The sequence below is a fragment of the Gossypium hirsutum genome, chromosome D08 (genome assembly GCF_007990345.1).
Source record: "Gossypium hirsutum isolate 1008001.06 chromosome D08, Gossypium_hirsutum_v2.1, whole genome shotgun sequence".
Lineage (NCBI taxonomy): Eukaryota > Viridiplantae > Streptophyta > Magnoliopsida > Malvales > Malvaceae > Gossypium > Gossypium hirsutum.
The window spans coordinates 38,304,398-38,326,284 of record NC_053444.1 but is presented as its reverse complement, the minus strand read 5'-3'; the positions used below and the strand labels follow the sequence as shown (position 1 = coordinate 38,326,284).

The 21,887-nt window shown below is 31.9% G+C and overlaps 1 protein-coding gene and 1 non-coding gene across 2 annotated transcripts; both read right to left on the bottom strand.

Annotated features, from left to right (window-relative positions):
• Positions 1-424: 424 nt before the first annotated feature.
• LOC121220481 (small nucleolar RNA R71) lies at positions 425-531 on the bottom strand. Its single transcript, XR_005917682.1, has one exon. It is a non-coding gene; the product is annotated as a small nucleolar RNA R71 (small nucleolar RNA).
• Positions 532-17,060: 16,529 nt separating this feature from the next.
• Positions 17,061-21,021, bottom strand: LOC107909393 (protein DOWNY MILDEW RESISTANCE 6). Its single transcript, XM_016836887.2, is given in 5 exon segments — positions 17,061-17,599; positions 17,672-17,703; positions 17,706-17,995; positions 20,238-20,485; positions 20,605-21,021. Coding segments are annotated over 5 exon segments (1,011 nt in total). The 5' UTR covers positions 20,803-21,021; the 3' UTR covers positions 17,061-17,356.
• Between the last annotated feature and the right edge of the window lie 866 nt (positions 21,022-21,887).

Here is a 21,887-nt window from a genome sequence, read left to right as displayed (position 1 = left end):
CAAGGGAATGGAGATGCTAGTGCTTGTAATCCAATCCTTATTGTTGATGATAGGGATCGAACCATAAGGCAATACACTAAGCCACTTTTTAATGATTTAAATTCGGGGATTGGGAGACCAAAGATCGTGGAGCCACAATTTGAATGGAAGCCTGTTATGTTCCAGATACTTTAAATAGTGGGTCGATTTAATGGAATGCCCATAGAAAATCCACATTTTCACCTTTTATTGTTCATGGAGGTGAGTGATTCTATCAAGATAGTTGGTGTAACTGAATACGCATTGAGGTTGAAGTTTTTTCCATACTCATTGTAAGATAGAGCACAAGCATGGCTTAATTCATTGCTACCTAGCTCAATTTCTACATCGCAAGAGCTAGCCAAACGCTTTTTGGTAAAGAATTCCCCACCTAGCAAAAATGCTAAGTTACGGAATAAGATCACCACTTTCCAGCAAATGGATGACGAATCCTTATATGAGGCATGAGAAAGATTCAAAGAGTTATTTCACAAGTGCTCTCACCACAGGATTCCATATTGCATCCAGTTAGAGACATTTTATAATGGTCTCTATACAAGGTTGGTAGTAGATGCTTCTACGAATGGTGCTCTCCTTTCTAAGTCTTATAATGAGGCGTATGAAATCATCAAGAGAATAGCCAATAATAACTATCAATGGCTAACAAATCGAGCAGCTTCAAGAAGATGAGTAGTAGGAATGTATGAAGTAGATGCCCTCACTTCACTCTCAGCTCATGTATTTTTATCTCTTCAATGTTGAAACAGTTTACTACTAATGGTTGTTTTAATGATGTTGTAGCTCAAACACCGAGTCAATTCGATAATATTTCCTATGTATATTATAAGGACAGACATTTGTTTGAGAATTGTCCATCAAATCCCAAGTCTGTTTATTATGTAGGAAATCAACATCATAACAGAAGTGGACAAGGACCACAATCCAACTTCTATAACCCTTAATGGTGAAACAATCCAAACTTTTCTTGGAGTAACCAATGAAGTGGACTGAACAACACGTACATGCAGTATAGATCAAATCAACCGTAAGGGTTCAATCAACAAGTTCAAAAACCACCACAAGCTGAACCGTCTAACAGTTTGGAGAATTTGTTGAAGGCATACATGAATAAGAATGACACATTAATCTAAAGCCAAGCAGCAACATTGAAAAATTTGGAGAACCAAATGGGTCAGTTAGCTACAAAGCTTCGTAATAGACTATAAGGAGCCTTACCAAGTGACACAAAAAAATCCAAGGAATTTGGGTAAGGAACGTTGTAAAGTAGTTGCTTTACGAAGTGGGAAGACTTTGGAACCTAAGATAGTTGAGGTTAAAAAGGAACCTGTCAAGGAAAAGAAAAATCAACCAATAGTTGAAATTCCTACACCAGAAAAGCCAGATGTTGCAAACTCTAAAGAGGTAAAATCTAAACTAGTGAATTCTGATAAGCTAACACCTTTTTCATATGCAAATACAATTCCTCAAAAAAGTTGTCTAGTCCAAGCCAAAGTTCCATCACCTCCGTATCCATAAAAACTCAAGCAACAGAAGTAAGAGGTGCAATTCAAGAAGTTTTTTGGAAGTTCTAAAGCAACTTAACATCAATATCTCATTGGTATAAGCCTTAGAACAAATGTCTAACTATGTCAAGTTCATGAAGAACATTCTGTCTAAGAAGAAGAGGCTTAGTGAGTTCTAGACTGTAGTATTAACGGAGGAGTGCAGTGTGTTCCTACAGTTAAAGCTACCTCTGAAAAGGGACCCTGGAAGCTTTACTATACCTTATAATATTGGAGAATCTTACTGTGGTAAAACTTTAAGCCATCTACAAGTAAGCATCAACTTGATGCCAAAGTTTATTTTTCAGATGTTGGGCATAGGTAAAGTAATACCCACAATTGTGGCACTCCAACTAGCATATCGATCTTTGGCATACCCAGAAGGAAAGATCGAGGATGTTTTGGTACGTGTAGATAAGTTTATTTTACCTGCTAATTTTATTGTCTTAGATTTTGAAGCAGATAAGGAAGTGTCAATCATCTTGGGTAGACATTTCCTAGCAACGGGAAGAACATCAATAGACATGTAGAAAGGTGAACTCACAATGAGATTTCAAGATGATCGGGTAACATTTAATGTTCTTAAATCCATGAAATTCCCTGATCTAGCGGAAGAATGTTCAGTAATGAAGGAGCTAGAAACCTTAGTTTCTACTAAATGGGAAAGCAATCCTGTAGAAGACTCATTGGAAAACACCTTAGGGTCTAAGCTATTAGAAGATGAACAAGGTAAGGACAATATGGCTTTAATGGAAGCCAATTCAAGGGACTATGTTTAACCAACACAATTTGAACCATTAAAGTTAGAAGCTCGAGAATACACACAACCTAAGTTGTCAATCGAGGAACCGCCCAAACTTGAACTTAAGGTACTTCCTTCTCATTTGAAATACATTTATTTGGTAACTATTCTACTTTACCTGTGATTATTTCAGCAGAACTAACATATCGCCAAGAGGAGCAGTTAACCGAAGACTTAAAGAAATTTAAAATGCGACTGGCTGGACCATAGCTGATATTCGAGGAATAAGTCCATCCTTTTGTATGCACAAGATTATCTTAAAGGAGGGCAAGTAAGCTAGAATGATGGGCAAAGGAGACTCAGTCCAATAATGAAAGAGGTAGTTCAAAAGTAAGTTATCAAATAGTTCATAGGTAAGTTCGGTACAGTGTGTACTGAAGAAAGGTGGAATCACATTTGTGGAGAATGAACGTAACGAGTTAATCTTGACGAAGACAGTCACGAGTTGGAGAATCTGTATAGACTACTGAAAATTGAACAAGGTCACTTGAAAGGATCATTTTTCGCTACCTTTTATAGATCAGATGTTGAACCGACTAGCAAGTAATGAATATTATTGTTTCTTATATGGATATTCAGGATATAACCAAATAGTTGTAGCCCTGAAAGACCAACACAAAACAACTTTTACTTACTCGTACGGTATCTTTTCTTTTAAGCGAATACCTTTCGATTTATATAATGCAGCCACAACATTTCAACAAGTCAGGATGGCAATATTTACTGATATGGTTGAAAATTTTGTTGAGGTATTCATGGATGATTTTTCTATTTTTGGTAATTCATATGATGTTTGTTTAAGTAATTTGGGTAAGGTACTAATGATATGTGAGGAGACAAATCTTATCCTTAACTGTGAGAAATGTCACTTTATGGTTAAGGAAGGGATTGCCTTAGGACACAATTTCCAGAAGAGAGATCAAAGTCGATAAAGCAAGAGGATGCAATTTAAAAGTTACCACCTCCAGTCAATGTGAAAGGAGTGAGAAGTTTCTTAGGCCATGCCAATTTTTACCGAAGGTTTATCAAAGGTTTTTCTAAAATTTCCAAGCTTTTGTGTATTTTATTAGAAAAAGACACAACTTTTGAGTTTAACAAAGCATGCTTGAAAGCATCTGAAGAATTGAAAAGTCAGTTAATCTCAGCCCCAATAATCCTTACACCAAATTGGAACTCTCTTTTTTAGTTGATGTATGACGCAAGCGATTTTGTTGTGAGAGCTATGATGGGTCAAAGAAGGAACAAAGTGTTCCATCCGATCTACCATGCAGGTAGAACTTTGACAAGATCCCAACTTAACTATACGATAACTAAAAAAGAACCCTTTGTTATAATTTTTGCTTTTGACAAGTTCTGTTCATATCTTATAGGTACAAAAGTCACAGTCTTTACTGATCATGCAACCATCAAATACTTACTAAAAAAGATGCTAAATAGAGGTTGATTTGATGGATATTTTTACTCCAAGAATTCAATTTTGAGATCCAAGACATAAAGGGAGTTCAAAATCAAGTAGTTGATCATCTGTCGAGGTTGGAACAAAACGAAGTAACTCATTCACTTGTTCCTATCAATGAAAATTTCTCAGATGAGCATATCTTCAAGGTAAACCAAATCCATGAAACTCTTTGGTTTGCTGATTTTTCAAATTATTTAGCATGTGGAGTAATGCCTCTTGGAATGACATACCAACAAAGGAAGAAATTCCTTTATGATAGTAGGTATTATTTCTGGGAGGAGTTGTTTTTGTTTAAACAATGTGCAGATAATATAATCAACAAGTGTGTAGCTGGGAGTGAGATTGATGAGATCTTATACCACTGTCATTTGTCTCCAAGTGGGGGACATTTTGATGGTTTTTGCACTATAGCAAAGATCTTACAAGTCAAATTTTTCTAGCATATGGTGTTTAAATATGCATTTTGCATATGTGAAGAATTGCGATCAATGCTAAACGACATAGAAATATACATGTTTTTCTAAGTATAAGACTTTGAAAGAACTTATATTATATTCCAAGTTAATGAAAGATCGAGTTGCAATGGAATATTTTTCGGAACATTATTAAACATGATGAAGAGTGAATTGAGTCAAGTGTTGTAATTATTCTAGCTTAGTCATGTTATTGTTGTTAAACTTGTGAAATTGTTGTTAAACCATTTCATTGCATTTTTCATATCATTTTCATTTTGTTAATTAATTTAATTTAACATCTATCACTCCAAATTGTTGTGTTTCTTTAAGAACTTGTGAATAGTAATTTTGCAATTATTGATTTAAACACAATCCCTATGAAGACGATAACACTTTTACTTACTTATTACTTGATAACGACTGTATACACTTGTAAGATGCGAGGCGTCGACCATGCTGGTGAGATCTTTAGAAGGTTAAAAATAGACAAAGAGTTAGAAACTCTTATTTTAAAATTTTTATTTCCTAAAAGTTTACAAAAAAAGTGTTGTACATTATTTTCATAGAATCTCACTAAGTTCAAGTGAACTTATGAAAATGCTGCTTATTTGCAGGATAAAGGTTTAACTCAAGAATCGAGGGGAGGGACCAAGCTAGACACCGCCAGTTTGAGGGCTAGACGTAGATGTCGTTCACGTTTATAGAGAGGAAATTTCCTAGAGGCTAAGCCTTGGGGATTTGATCAGATGTATTCATGTTATAGACTTAAGTCAGAATTATAAAGACTGCCAAATCTACTAATCTACTAAAATTGTAGTGATAGAATGATGAGGATTTTAGCTGAAGCTAAATCTTGAAATTTAATAGAGCCAAAATATTCATAAAAAGTCAAACTAGAAGTCATGTCAAGTTTTTCGAAGAGGGTGTGACATTCGGTAACTGGACCTGGCAATCGGGTCAAGTGTAGGGTTTTACAAATGTTTTGCTTATATAAGATTTCATATAACTGATGGTATTGTGATGGTAATTGCCAATATATGTTATGGATGACTTGTATGATTTGGACTCATATATGATTATGATTAAAAGCATAATCCCTTGGTAATGTGTTTTACATATTTGAGTTACAATCTATGATATAGTAATGATATTATGATGATAGATATTGAAATGTTTTATAATGATATTTAACAATGATACTTCTTTATTAAATGATGTTAGACATAATTCGAGTATAGTTGGCATGCCATAGGGTCATCGATATCAGTGATTTATTAGCTCCAATTCCCAAAGGATTGTAAGCAGACCCAATTCCTAGAGGGTCATGGGCAGTCCTAATTCCCATAGGTTCGTGGACATATATTGGCATTAAGATTGAGTAGTCTAAATTCCCAAAGGGTCGTGGACTTACTCATTACATATATTTGAGTATCCGTTCTAGTGTTTACTATCAATTAATAAGGGCTAAAATAAGTAACAAAAAGTGATAACGAATTGACATGTTGAGTATTGAATACATTATATTATGAAATTATGAATTGTTGAAATGGATACTAAATGATGAATTATAGAGATTGAGAAATTAGGAACTATATGAATTATTTAAATGTAAATATAAATTGTATACATGTGAAAATTATGGAAAATGTTCACCATAATACCCTAAGGGTGATATGGATCTTTAATATATTGGTATGAAATCACATGATAGTTGTATGACTCTATCTTACTTTGTATTTATAAATGTGGGTTCTAAGATGAAAAAGAGAATAATAAAGTAGTAATAATTAATATTATACATATGTGCATTTGTTATTAGTTTAAATTAATTGTGTATTGAATTCGAATTGTATTAGCACCACTGAGTATACAATACTCAATATATGGATTTGTTTCTTTCCGTGCGCATGTTTAAATAGGTTTCATAAGATCAAGAATCTCAAAAGGAATCCAAAACTCAATGGCTCAGCTCATACCAAGCTTATGTTTCTTTTAGTTGTAAATGGTTATTGACATGTACCTCAAGTCTTATGTTGAGAGTCATTTTGGTTTGTTTAGTATGATTTGGTATGTTTTGGTACTTAATGGACTTTTAGGCATTTTGAAGCTAAGTTTGATTAGTTAATATTGAAGTTAATATGGTTAGTTTTACATGAATGATAGCTTGTTTATTTGTCTTTAGTATTTAATGTATGAAATGATGTGAATCCAAATGTTGCATCTAGAGTGGTTAAATTTCTACATGATGATTTGACGTGTAACGCCTTCAACCTGACCAAAATCACTAGGTCTGGATATCGGATGTTACTAAAAAATACAAAATATTTAATGAAAACAAATTACATTTCTTTATTTAACTTAAAACTTGTTATTAGAAATTCCAAAAGAAAAACTTAACATTTGTAAAGTTAAAGTAGAATATATGATAAATAACTCACTACATCAAATTTGATACAAATCTTTACAAGTTAGAAACTATTTCAAGATAGACTTAAAGGCGTATCCAAGACTACGCCAATTATCCACTGTATGCATAACATCCTACTCTGCCTCAAAATTGGTGTACTCCTGGCATTGTCCCTCCAGGTGAAGTCCCTTCCTAATTCCTGAAAAGAAACAACAAATCATGTAAGTACATGATTACTTAATGAGCTCATTAAGCATACCTTGATGGAGGCTATGCAATTTTGTAGAAGTTTCTATGAGTGAACTGTTACTCTGAGTCATTTACTTTAACTGACGCCATATGACCTTATCACTCTTTTATACACCAATTATCATACCATTGTTATACTTACTCTTTCATATCTCAATAATTGGAGAATATTCCCCATCGTTTCATAATTCTCTTGTTCCATAATACTTTCTTAACAAAATATACCTTTAGAAACCACTTCCAACAATCTATTCCTTAAACCCATGCTCTTCCCTCAATCAATTACTCACTGACATTGTCTTGAGAGGATACATACATATCACGGATACTTACACAAAATTTTGTATTATTAGTTCACACTGAGACATACCCTGATCCAATTCTGTTCACATATCCATACTGATAATTAGTTTTGTATAACATCCAGATGAACTCCGTATCATGCTATAACAGAATCTCATAATTCAAATAACAGTGACTCAAATTCAGAATAAAGTTAGAAGAAGACAAGATACCCATTTCTTTTCATACTTACATCATAACATATACCCTTCTTGACTTACAGATACACATCTCTTTTTCGTGGAAAACCCTTAAGACTTATTTCAACTCTTATTCTAGAGTATATCAATACCTTATCTTGGTTACACTTATTACAAATCTACTAGAACTTACTCACATCTTACCATATAGACAAACATTCAGATTCATAGCTTACCAGATATTCCTGATAAATCACGCCACATAGACTTAGCAGAATACACCATATAGACAATCAGATACAACACACCACTAAGGGCGATCCACGTAGAATTTTCCACAAAGGTTATTCTTTTCAGAGTTCACTACAAAGGCTAATCTTTTCAGAGTTTGCCACAAAGACTATTCCTTTCTATCATGTTTGTGATATGGATTTGCCTAAGCTCACATTAAGTGAGGTTTTCCCATCATCATCCTTGGACATGCAAAGAACCCTATTGGGTAATCACCATTCCTTAGTTCTTTTCAGAGGGTGCCATAACCATGGGCTTTCCTTCAGAGTTCATATTAGAGTTCGTATTTTTAATCCCGACAGACTCTATTAGACACCACCGCAGTGAACAAACACAAACTCTCTTGACAAACTCTTCGTACATTGACACAATCTAATTTCAACCTTTTTTCTTCACTAGCATACACCTAAGTAGAACACACATCTCATAGCATACATTTCAAACATATACATACTCGGCCATACTTCAATGTTTCAATACTCGTACACCAATCATCACATACTATACTCTTCAAGACTTTAGATCCATAGTTCAATCAATTTTCTATAGATGACTCACAATATAAATAATATACATGTAGGAGTCATTATAGAACTCACTTGACACCCACGTACAGTAGCTTGAACTCCAAATTCAAACTTCCATCATGAAACTGCAGCAACCACTACTTACAAAACATAGGAACACCATTACTACTCTTATACATGCAAATTGCTTATCATTTCAATCACTACCAGTCCCATGCAGAAACCTTATACTTACAGTCTCACTATTCAATTACCAAATGCAGATTTACTCATTTAGAACTTAACATGCAGAGCTGAAATACTTACCCTGATGCGAAGTAATTAATGATCATAAAAGAACCTTAACCTCTAGATCACCGAGGTAGGATGCATTCAGATTTAATGAATGTTTCAATATATACAACTTAGGGGGGAGAAAGAAGAAGAAAGAAGAATCCTTTTCAGAACACATTCTCACATATAAATATGACTCATCTTACTTAGTGAAATTTAACAAGTGTCATACATACTAGAACTTTCCTTCTTATTGGCCTACAATTTTCGAGAAAAGTATAAATAAGGTCCCTTCATCAAACTTATCAAGTTGAATTATACAATTAGTTTCTAACTAGATTACTTAAAGTCTAAATACTACAATATTCCATACAAACTAGAAGTACTATATCTTTGGCAAATACTCATCTCGTATTTCATTTTTATCCCTTAACACGAACGTCTCCTTCATATAGCAGAATATCATGAAATCAAATTCTTACCAACTCAAGTAGTGGTTACTATACGCCCACCCGTATACTCCAAAATGGTCATTTGGGCAAATAACACCATGCCAAGCAGAATGTCTACTTCTATACGCCTAAAACTTTAGATCTACCAAAATTAGGTGTTACATGATGTTTTGATGGTATATGTTAGAATTGTTTTTAAACTCATTTCGTTGGCATAAGTTGTTCATTTTAGGTAAATTGATCATTAAGTCTTGAGACATGTAGAATAGGTCTTGAGACATCAAGAGCAAGAATGAACATTTCGTATTTTTTCCAGTTTGGGTCTTAAGACATGCTTGACACATAATGCATTGTCTCGAGACAATAAACCCTTGTCTCGAGACAACTAAACATCAAAGCTAAATTAAGAAAATAAGAGAAGTATGTCTCAAAACTAGTCTCGAGACTCCTAGTCTCGAGATATGTGACCCATTGTCTCGAGACTTATCAACTTCGAAGCAAAAATAAAAATCAAGGAGCTGGTCTCGAGACCAACTCCTATTGTCTCGAGACACATTGTTGAACCTTAGTATTTTGAGTTGGATTCAAATCCTAACTCTAATTTTGGATCTATGTAATCTCAAGACTCGATAATTTAATATTTTCAATATCTGGGATGCTTGTATGTGGTGATGAATGATGATTGATTTGATATGAATGCAAATATTAAGCTAAATTCGAAAAATGAAATTAATTGATATCAATTGCTTAGGCAACATAATGTGGCGTCACATATTCGGATCTAACGATCGGGTTAGATGTGGGGTGTTATGTTTTGCACTCAATTGAGCCCTTGATGTTAAAATTTCAGTTAATTAAGTCCTTCGGCCGTTAAAGAGCAACGACAATTATGTTGGGGGTTGTTTTTACCATCTGATGTGCCACGTGGTGAAATATGATGTTTTATATCTAAAATCATTAAATAAATAATAAAACTTATTATGAACACCCCTTACCCGTATCCAACACCGGAATAGGGTACGAGGCATTACCAAAACACATACACTTGTAAACGTATTTAACCGAGTTATAAAATTTCATCTAAATTAAAACTTTTAAAATAATTAACATGCTTCTATAACTTTTCACAATATATCATCAAAATATTATAATCATAATAATTAGGGCCTACGAGACCCGATACATACTCATGCAATTCAATGTTTCATTTCTATTTCATTCAATTCGCAACTTCTCATGCTCACAATTTAAATCAATTTACTAGCAATTTTCATTTAATTCACGTACAATCCAATGACATTAAGTTCAACACTAATGCGTATTTACCATTTAACTCAACGTTTATCGATTATACCATTCAATAACACATTTATGAAATTCTCAATTTTGCAATGAAAATATCACTTTAGCTTAAATAACAACATCATCCTGGTATAAATACACTACCACTTATCCATTTACTTTAATTCATTTGGGCCCATTTGTCACTTAACATCCGTAATCAAATTAGGGAACGGTTACGAAAAATTGAGTACTTCACTTTGACTTTGCCATAGTATAACTATGGTCTTACGTATGATCACTTATCACTTGTCCCTGATCAGATAAGTGTAGCTAAGGCTACCACTTATCACTTTGTCACTTGATCAGATAAGTGTAGCTAAGGCTACCACTTATCACTTTGTCACTTGATCAGATAAGTGTAGCTAAGGCTATCACTTATCACTTTGTCACTTGATCAGATAAGTGTAGCTAAAGCTAACACTTATCACTTTGTCACTTGATCAGATAAGTGTAGCTAAAGCTACCACTTATCACTTTGTCTCTTAATCAAATAAGTGTAGCACTTATCACTTTGTCACTTGATCAGATAAGTGTAGCTAAAGCTACCACTTATCACTTTATCTCTTGATCAGCAGTACTCAAATCTGGCGTTCCGCTTAATTTGATCATTTGTTCGATTTTCGTATTTTTATTTTACACTCATTTCAACACTAAATACATTTCATCATACATTATATAATTCATGAAATTAACATTTAACCATTAAATTTCAGCCATATGAACTTACTATTTCATTATCTTTCCACACTTGTTTCTATGCACATCACACAAGATATAAGCATATCATTCAACCATAGTTGCAAGTTAGTGTATTTAAACATAACTCTTTTTGGAACTAACCACACGATAAACCATTTCAATGCATAACTTATAAATTTAACGTGGCATAATCTAGCCACTACTTGGCCAAAGCCTAAGCATATACACCAAATATGTTAGCCAAATACACATATAGCATAAGCATTATAAGCATGGATGAGCACAACATTTATTCATGAATCAGGCTTACCAACATGTGTTAATTCATAAACCATTCATGACATTATTTCATGCCAAATCATATACCGAATATACCATACACACATACTATGAAACTTTATTTTCATACATGAGCTTAAACCATGACCAATAATGCACAAATATAAGCATCATTTCTATTTCTATTTCATCGTTTATCAATTATAATCAAGCATATGACCAATTATACACAAATCATTCATATATTTCCCAACTTTCCTCCTCCTCCTCTACATTCCACATCCTTAATGTGTATAACACACTTAAACAACATTAGCTATAATTTCACTATTCACTCACATGTATATTCAAAGCTATTTATCCGAGTTAGAGTCACTAAATTATTTTTATCCGGAGCTACAGAGCTCCAAATTAAGATCCATTAATTTTTCCTGAAACTATACTCATATACCTTCTTACCATAAAATTTTTAGACTTTTCGGTTCAGCCAAATAGTACAATTTATTCTTTAAAGTTTCCCCTATTTCGCTGTCTGATAGTTCCAACCACTCTTCACTAAAAATGAATTATATAATTGTAAAGAATTTGGATGATGTTTACGTTTATTTTCTTTGAAAATAGACTCATTAATGATTCTAAGAATATAAATTATAACTCATAATTATTTTTCTTCAATTTTTGATGATTTTCCAAAGTCAGAACAGGGGAACCCCAAATCATTCTGACATTGTCTCACAAAATTTACTATATCTCATGATTTACAATTCTATTGCTTACACCGTTTCTTCTATGAGAAACTAGACTTAATAAGCTTTAATTTCATATTTTATTCACCCTCTAATTCAATTCCAAAAATTTTTGGTGATTTTTCAAAGTTATACTACTGCTGCTGTCCAAAACTGCTTTAGTGCAAAATGTTGATTTCCATTTTGCCCCAAGTTTCACAGTTTATACAATTCAGTCCTTTCTCAAATAAACCCTCAATTAATCTAATTTTCTCAATTAATACTTTACCTAGACATTATAAGTTGTTTCACAACTATTGAAATTTATAATTTTCACATATAACTCTATCTTCAAACTCTTTTACTATTAGGTCCCAAACATTCACTTTCTATTCAATTCTTTCAATAAAATCAGCATATGAACAATTTAAAGCTCTAATTCCATGCTAAATCATCATATACTTCCAGCACATATTCATAGCAACTTTCAACTTCTTTCATAGAATCAAAAACTAATGAATTCAACAAGTGGGCCTAGTTGTAAAAGTCACAAAAACACCAAAATTTCAAGAAATAATTAAGAATTGAACTTACCTGCAGTAGAAATAGGAAGAACCAGCTTAAGGAAACCCTTCTATGGTGTTTTTGCTGATGAGAATGCAGAAAAATAAAGAGAAATCTAGATAATTTCACTTTGGTCCTAACTTTATTAAGTAAATTTTGCAATATTTCAATTTTGCCCTTAATTCTCCTTACTTTGTTGCTGATTTCATGCCTTTGCCGTCCAGCCCAAATAGACTTTGGGTCTATTTGCCTTTGAAGCCCTCTTCCTTTTATCATTTAAGCTATTTAATCATTTCCCATTATTTTACATTTGTTACAATTTAGTCCTTTTTGTTCAATTAATTATCAGAACTTTAAAATTTCTTAAAGAAACTTTAATACTAACTTTTTAACACTCCATAAATATTTATAAAAATATTTATGGCTCAATTTAAAATCTCTGAGGTCTCGATACCCTATTTTTTTATTCTAATTATTTTAATATTTATTTCTAGTGCACTATTCACTATTTCAAAAATTTTCCTAACTTCACATTTAACTTATACTCACTAAATTAATAATATTTTCTACTCATTTTTCGAATTTAGTGATCTTGAATCACCGTTCCGACACCTCTGAAAATTCAGGCCATTACATTTTTTTTTCTCGTCGAATTTGTCGTCCAAAAACCACTGTTCCATCTAGACCCAAAATCGGGCTGTTACATATTAAAAAACCATAAAAATGATAGAAAATCATAACAATATATAGAAATTAAAAAAACGTGAACAAAATTATAAAATTTATTTTATATGAAAAAATAAATAAATTGTAAACACTATTAGAAATTGAAAAAAAAAGCATTCAGAATTATTTAAATAAAAAAATTAAAAAAAATAAAAAAAATTATAGATAAATAAATAATTTTAAAATTTATGAAAAATATTTTAAAATATTACAAAAATATAGAAAAGTGCAAAAAATTATAAAAAAGTAAAAATGACAAATTATATGAATTACGAAAAATAAAAAGCTATAAAATTTATGAAAAAATAAAATATAGAGAACTTTTAAAAATATTAAAAATTTAATAAAATTTAAAAATATTATAAAATATAAAAAGAATAAAAAATATAAAACAAACTAAAAATATATGAAAAAAATATAAAATCATTTTTTTTTCATTTGCATACTAACCATCGTTTGATCCCTAAAACTATCAATTATGCTCATCCATCACAAAACTCCCCAAAGCATGTACCTTTTTGTCCATCGTCGATGATAGATAAGTGTTTTGAGATGCAGACTAATGTGGAGAAATAGGTTGAGATGGCAAGTGTCAACCGAAATTGTATATAAAATTGTAGATAATTTTTTATATATTTTTTTTGTAATTCTGTATAAATTTTATATTTTTGCAAATTTTTATTAGTTTTGAATATTTTTTAATAATTTTTTAATTCATATAATTTTATATTTTTTTACATATCTATATTTCTAAAATATTTTTAATAATTTTTCATATTTTTAAATAATTTTTCGTATTTTTAAAAAAATTGTTTTTCATAATTTATATAAATTTTTAAAAAATATTTTAATAATTTTTAATTATTTAAAATAAATTTTATAATTTATATATTTTTGTGACATTTATAATAAACTAGTTTTTTCATCGATGTGAAGCTTACAATTTATATAAGTTATTTAGAATATAATATATTTTAAATATATTACATGCATAATTTTGAAAGGAAAGATATTAAAATTTAAATAGTATAAAAACTATTTTATATTTAAAAGATGTTTTATAAGAATTTTTTTTAAAAAAAATGTTATTATATCTTATTGGTGCATGCAATTATATTATTATTTATGTTAGAGATTTTAGTTTTAAAATTTAATTATGATTTAATGCATGATGTTTAAGGTTTAAGGTTGTTTTATTATTATTATTATTGTTGTTGTTATTAATGACAAATATAATTGAAAATGAATTATTTTGGAACTCAAAGAACTAACTTAAAACTCAAAGTTTCCTTATGCTATCATACCTTCTTTTATATTATATATATAATTTTATAATTTCACTTTTATATGTTTTTATCATTTTTTAAATATTTTTCTATGCTTTTACGATTTTCTATAGTTTTTATGAAATTTTTTATAATTTTTAAATATAAATACAAGATTTTGTCACATGATAAAATCTTGATGTACCATATGGTGAAAACAACCTTCCATAATAGTTATCGTTGCTCTTTAATGGTTGACCGTCAAAAGACTTAATTAATTAAATTTTTGACGTTCAAAGTATCAAGTGAGTGCAAAAATATATACGAACTTAATTGGTTTATTTAAAAAAGTTCAGAAGCTACAAAAAATCCTTTAGCCAATTTTAAAAGATTAGGTTATTTCATAGCAACACTTTTTCTTAGCTTCAATATTCTACTCTTTTAGGAATTTATAGGCTTTTATACCTATACTATTGTTTAAGCTCTTAACTAATTTTGTGTCACGAGTTAACCGACACTAATTCAATTAGAAAATTTACTAAAATGTCCTTTTGTATTTAAAATGACTTATTTTAATTGATGGTACTTTAGCCTTTTTATTTAAAAAACAATAAATATATGCATATAATGCAATTCGAACACATGCCAACTATATTAGTGAAATTGAAAAAACCCTTGGCTTACACTTAAAAGTAGTTTCATTTCAATTGTCGTTAGAATAGAAATGAACAGAAAAGTTAAATGCAAAATAACACAAGGAGCAAACTAAGGAGAGCATTAACACACGATATTTGTTGAATTAGTTCAGACACAATGGTCCTACGTCCGCAAAATCTCTCCCAGTAAATGGTTTTATTCAACAATGGTACAGATCACATATTGGTTTAAACCCAATATACCCTTACACGAAGAAGTAATTGCATCCCTAATACCGACCCTAATTGTCACAAATTACTCACTCAAATACCTCAATACAATCAATAAATCTCCCCAAATAATATCTAAAAGAGTGTCATAAAATAACCACAAGAACACAACAAAGCTGTCGATAAAGACACTTAAAAATAGTACTCCAAGTAACGCTACAAGCAACCTATTTATAGGCTGATATAATAGTCCATCCAACAGAGTTTTGATAAGCTTTAAACTCTTATTTAAAAACTAAAATTATCCCATTAATTATCCTGAGTATTTATCAAATAAAAGGATTTATAAATCAATCTTCCAACTATTCCAAAACTCTCTCAAGAGATAAAGATAAGGATATACATTGTCTTCATTTTAAACTCCTCAATATGACTAATTAAAGAGATAAAGAGTCCTAACCAAAAACCAACTGCTATTTTGTCAAACATGACACTCCTTAGTAGGCCAAAAATAAAAAAATAAAATTCAAACACCCATGGTATCGAAATAACCCACAACCCAAGTTGAAATTTTTTTTCTCGTTTTAATTTTTTATATATTTTATTACATCCATCAATTGTATATCTTTACTTACTATTATTTAAATCCCTCATTAAATTAGTGTCATAAGTTAATTGGGCACCAACTCGATTAAAGAAATTACTAAAATATTCTTTTGTATTTAAATTCAACAATACTTTTTTTGTTTTAAAGCAAACAATAAAAACATCTTTATGGTGAAATTTGAACCCAAATGCATTAAAAAAATATTAAATTTGTCACTCAACCAAAGTTTGCTATTAATGTATTTTTATACATTCTTTAAATACACATTTTTCACTTGTGACAAAAATTCTGGTATTTACAATTACTTTATTTATCCATAATTTAAGTCCTCTTAGATATTAAATTTGCTAATTATTAGTTCATATTTTGATAATTGTTTCTCTTTTATTTTCTTTTTTTTTTCAATTAGTAATTCATAGTTGATATTTAAGTAGTAAGATTCTACTCATTTCCTTGGGCGGATTCTGAGTTCTGAATGCATTACTTTTGATGGCTCTCAAATTTCGAAGACAAAGGAATTAAAGCTAAGATAACAACATAAAGCAAGAATTGCGGTGATACAAGAATACAGAGAGAGGTAGAGAGAGACGGGCAACGTTTTAAACATGAGAACTAGTAAACAAAAATCTACTTAAATGGTCGAAAAGCAATTGATGGTGGGATTGTGGTCATGGGACCAGACAAGAAATCCACCATGAGATTTTAGGGTTGATTTTAAATAAGCTTTTTTTTAAAAATAATTAATTCAATTTAGTTAAAAATTTATTAACACTTTTCATTCAAATAATCTCCCGGTGCTCGCCAAGATACTTTACCATCAGACTAAAAGACCAAATGCAATAACTATCTAACCCATGAGGCCCAATATGTTTGCAAAAGACAGTTGGCAATAACTGTCGCTGTTTTGTGTAAAAGTTTAAATCGTTTCATCGACAGATAGCATTGTAATGCGTAGAACAATTTTATAACATATAATCTATCATTTTTCCTCCATGTAGAATGCAATAATAAAGGAAGTGCAATATTATTTTCATTACACAATAATGACATGTGGGCCAAGAATCAAACCACAAGCAGCAGTAGTAGGGAAGTTTCTACAAAAGGATAAGTTACAGTGGGTAGCCATCGCCAGCCAGCAATATAGCAATATGCATCATTACCTTATTATTAAGGGGTGTTTGGTGAAATTTCGGTTTTTGCATTTTTGGTAAAGAAAAAACCATCTTTCTGCACCAGGACAAGTAAAGGGGCAGCTAAGAGGAAATAACTGGCAAGTTCTTGAGAAGTAGGCAAGGACCAAGCGATTAGTTCTTGAAAAGTTCCAAACAATGTTCTTGGTCCAGGTTCCTGCCCCAGAACTTACTGTAATACTCAGCATAAGTAAAATCCCTGTATACGGCTCCACATCCATGTTGGGTGAGAGGTTTTGCAGGGCTGATCAGGGCATGGTCGTAAGGGCAGAGGAAGGAAGCAACAGACATCCTTGGCTTATCGGTATTTACGATTGCCCGATGCCACACGCTCTTGTACGTCCCATTACTTAATGCCTGCAACATTAGGAGTTTCATCCTCAATAACTTGCACAATTTCCTTCCACCCAAGGAAAAAGAAACGCATACCTGTAATTGATCGCCAATGTTAATGACAAAGCATTTGGTTGGGGATTAACAGCAAGCCACTTGCCATCTTTGAGAACTTGAAGACCCGCCACTTGGAGGTCTTGAAGTAAAATCGTAAGAGCATTGGGGTCTGTATGTCCAGGCAATCCGTATGTCAGCTCTGGTTCCGGGCATGGCGGGTAATAGTTCACGGCCATATGCTGCCCTTGCTCCCCTAGAACCTTCTTTATGTAATCTTTTTCCAGGCCTAAGCTCTCTGATATTAGCTCTTGTAATCTGTAACCAAGCTCTCGAACTTGTACACAGTAATCACTTACGATTTGCCTATCAATTCAACACATATGGATGTAAAAACATATGGATGCAAATATCTCTGGTTTGCGAGTAATTATAGTGATTAGAGGTGCGACTTTCCAAGTGTTCTTATCATACGACAAATATAAGTCAAATTTTTTTTTTTTTGCGTCTTCGAGTGAACCGAAATCCATAGCTACTGTATAACTCGAATTGAAAGTCACCAAGATTATCACGGAAATAAAACATTCAAGATTATCACGGAAATAAAACATCTTTTGTCAAAAAGTAAGGTCAAATGTTACAGGCGAATCAATATCTTTTTACAGACGGGAAACAAATCTTTAATCTTGAAGTCGTAATGCCAATAAATGGAGAAAGTTCATTGGGACTTATATAAATAAATAAACCCCTAAATGGCATTGTCAAACGTCCCGTCCCCAGCTCACCACCAACATCAAAATTATTGGTTTACCATTGAAAAACAAAATACGAGAACTGAAGCACCGTCACTCCCAATCTAAAAATATTCAATAATCGTATGTAGTGACAGTTGTCTAAAATAGGGAAAACAAATACTGTAGAAGCGGATGATTCGGCTCCATGTAATCAGAGCTCCTTTGGGCCCCAAATGTTCGATTAAAATTATCTAATATGATTACGTCAACACGGCTTTTAGCCCATGATGTCACTCATTTTCCTCACTAGTCGCGGGTGTGACTCAACCAAAAACCGATCCTACCTACTAGATCAACGGTTCTGATCTCAGCTTTGGTTGCCGCCATCACCGCTAATTACGCTATACTAATAAAGTGAGAGCGGGATGGGATAAAATATTTCTGACTACGTCGACGGAAGAAGACTTCATTAATCAAATGACAAAGCTCCTTGCCTGTCCTCTACCTAGAAAAGGCCATAAACCTCTGGCCCACAGCCAACCCATTTATATATTAATTTTTAATAAATTTAGTATATAATTATTTTTACCAAGTTTTGACATCTATAATAAAATTGGAACATAATCACATGCTACATGGGAGACTTGAATTTTTTTTTTATATAATGGGTGACTTGATTGTACAATCGATAACTAATGGAATGGGGGTACATAAAAATGTTTAATCATTAACTTGTTATAAACAAGTTTACCTTTTTTAAAGAAAAAGGCTTGAATGTTGATACAGTCATGCAGAAGCCGACATCTATTGTCTGAATTTTGTACGTATTTCGTAAACAACTCAGAAATGCGGCACGTGCTTTACTAGACAATTAACGGGTAGCTCTTCCTAAAGGCCCAATCGGCACGCCTTCCTTGTCTGTAATTTTTAGCCACATCTTTTGACCTTTTTTGGACGGAAATAATTATTTACCCCCTAAAAGATTCCAAGACTCCTTTCCAATTACGGCTGTTCTTTTTTACCTCCTACATCTTTTTCTTTCTTTATTATTATTTTTTTAAAATTTATCTTAACAAGTTTTGTTCTACTATTATATTTTAATCTTCACTCATGTAAGCTCAACTTTACAACCAAATCGTAATTTGACCAATCACCGCCTATTACTAAATTGTAATTAATGCAACTGTTGGGAGCTTAATTATGTTGTCAGGTTTATGAATACCAGTATGGCCTTTGCTTTAATGAGCAGAGGCAGAGAGACTAGGGGATTTGAGATTTTATAACCAAACAATACGGCATGTAAGTTAATTTGCGGTCGACTGTGTACATCTCCTAGAAAAACGACGTCAGCACATGGCTAGGGGACATTATGTAAAAGAGTCCAAAGGACTCTGGACTTTGTTCAAGAAGAAGAAAAGTTTTATATTGTTTAGCAGGGGCTGAAAGACTAAAATCCCATGCTTCGATGTTTCTTATTTCCTAAATATAGTCTCTAGGAAACGTTAAAGAAGAATTCCATAGTCATAACTCATCAAAAGATCTTTTAGATAATAAAATAGATCATTTCACGCACATACACTACATATGCTTTATTAATGTACTTTTGATTCCATGCAAAATGTCCCGTCTGTCTCAAGAGTTTTATTAATATGTAAATCAAATTGTCAGATTAATAAATATATATTACTTGAGCGAAAAATAAAATAATGCAAGTCGTCGACAAATAGCTGAATAATCGATACTTAGAACATGCACGACACAGAGAATGAAAAAGAATGACGTTAAGCGAATTACGCATCTCTAACGTAAGGGTTTTTTTTTTCTTTGGGGTGGGGGGGATTAGAAAAAGGAAGAAGAAAAGAGAAGAGGCTTACTTGAAGGAAGGAGGGTTGGAAGGCCACTCAGGAACATACTTGTGGAGAGGATAGCAGTGTAATCGTAGGTAATCTCTCCAGTTATGAACCTTCTCCTTTTTAACATTAAAACTGGTGGAAAGTCTCATTGTTTTGGAAGGGTCATCTGAGTAAAGCTTCATCTTCTCCTCCACGGGCAACCCAAAGAAGTCATGCGCCACTTGTAACATTCTTTCCACCGCTTCTTTCGACACTCCATGATTAATAACCTCATAATATAATATTTTACAAATTAATTAATCCCACTAAACCAACGCAAAAATTTATCAAAGATTCAGTAGCAGGAAGGAAGGATGATTTGCAGGGCGGCGAAGGACTAGACTAGTACCTGAAAGAAACCATAGTTGATGCAGGCAAGAGCAACTTGTTGTACAATATGGCTCCTGTCGTCACACCCTAAGTCGATGACTGGGACGTTGTCGCACTGCGACACTTCAGACAAGCGGGGACGCTCAGATTCAGGTCTCACATAACTTTCGGGCAAATTAGAGTAGCGGATTCCAGAAGAAAGAACCTTTGTATCCATGACACCCACCAAAGAAAAATGAATTCACAGAGTTGGAGGGAATGGGGGAGACGGGGGTTAATCACACGGTCCGATAGCAAAAGGGTAGTATCGCTTAGTTCACCAAGTTCATTAGCTTCCAGGTGAACGATGAATACCCATGTTCCGACTTGAATCTTTGTAATTTTATTTATAGTGGTGGATTGGATAACTTCTCTCTCATTCTGAATTTTTTTTTTGTTAATTTTAGATGGAAATTTTGAAGATATATATAACTTTTTTATTTTTTGCTTAGCTTATACTGATACATATATCTTATGCTTTTATTTTGCGATTTCAATTTAATATTAATGTATTCTTTTTGGAATTGATGTTTTATGATTTTTAATGCTAAAAATAAAAAATATATATTTCAATTCAATTAAATGTAAATGATAAAATATTTGTATTTAAGTTTTCAAACTAAATATTTGAGTTGAAAAGCATTTAAAACTTTTATTTATTTATTTAAAAATTTGAGAAATTATGTGTAAAATTATTTTTATATAAAAAATATTTTTTAGTACATACCAATCGTTGGACCAATTTATGGATAACCCTCTATCCCTTATTCTTTATAAATAAATAATATTATATTCTTTAAAAATCGTAGTATTCATACCTAAATAGTAATTAAAGCATCCAAATTATCCTAATTCCTTTTATAACAAATTATTCTAATTTTAATTCGTATAATACATATAGATAGATATAGTGATCCAACGGGAAGGAAACCCCATAATTTAATGGTTTTACATGGAAGGTTTTACAAGTTCAATTTTAATAATACAATTATAAATATATATATTCGAATAATTATATAATAGACTCCAATTATTTTAAAGCAGAATTAGAATATAATTAGACAAAATTGATACATAATAACTAATAATTGTATGGGTGAAACTCGAACTTTCATGACCACAAATTTTTATTAACGATGTCAATGAGGCACTGACATTGATGGATCTTTTACTTATTTTATTATTATTATAAAATTTTGTTAGACAACAGTATCAATGAAACCTTTGTACTAAGTGTTAGAATGTATTTTGTCCCCTTTACAA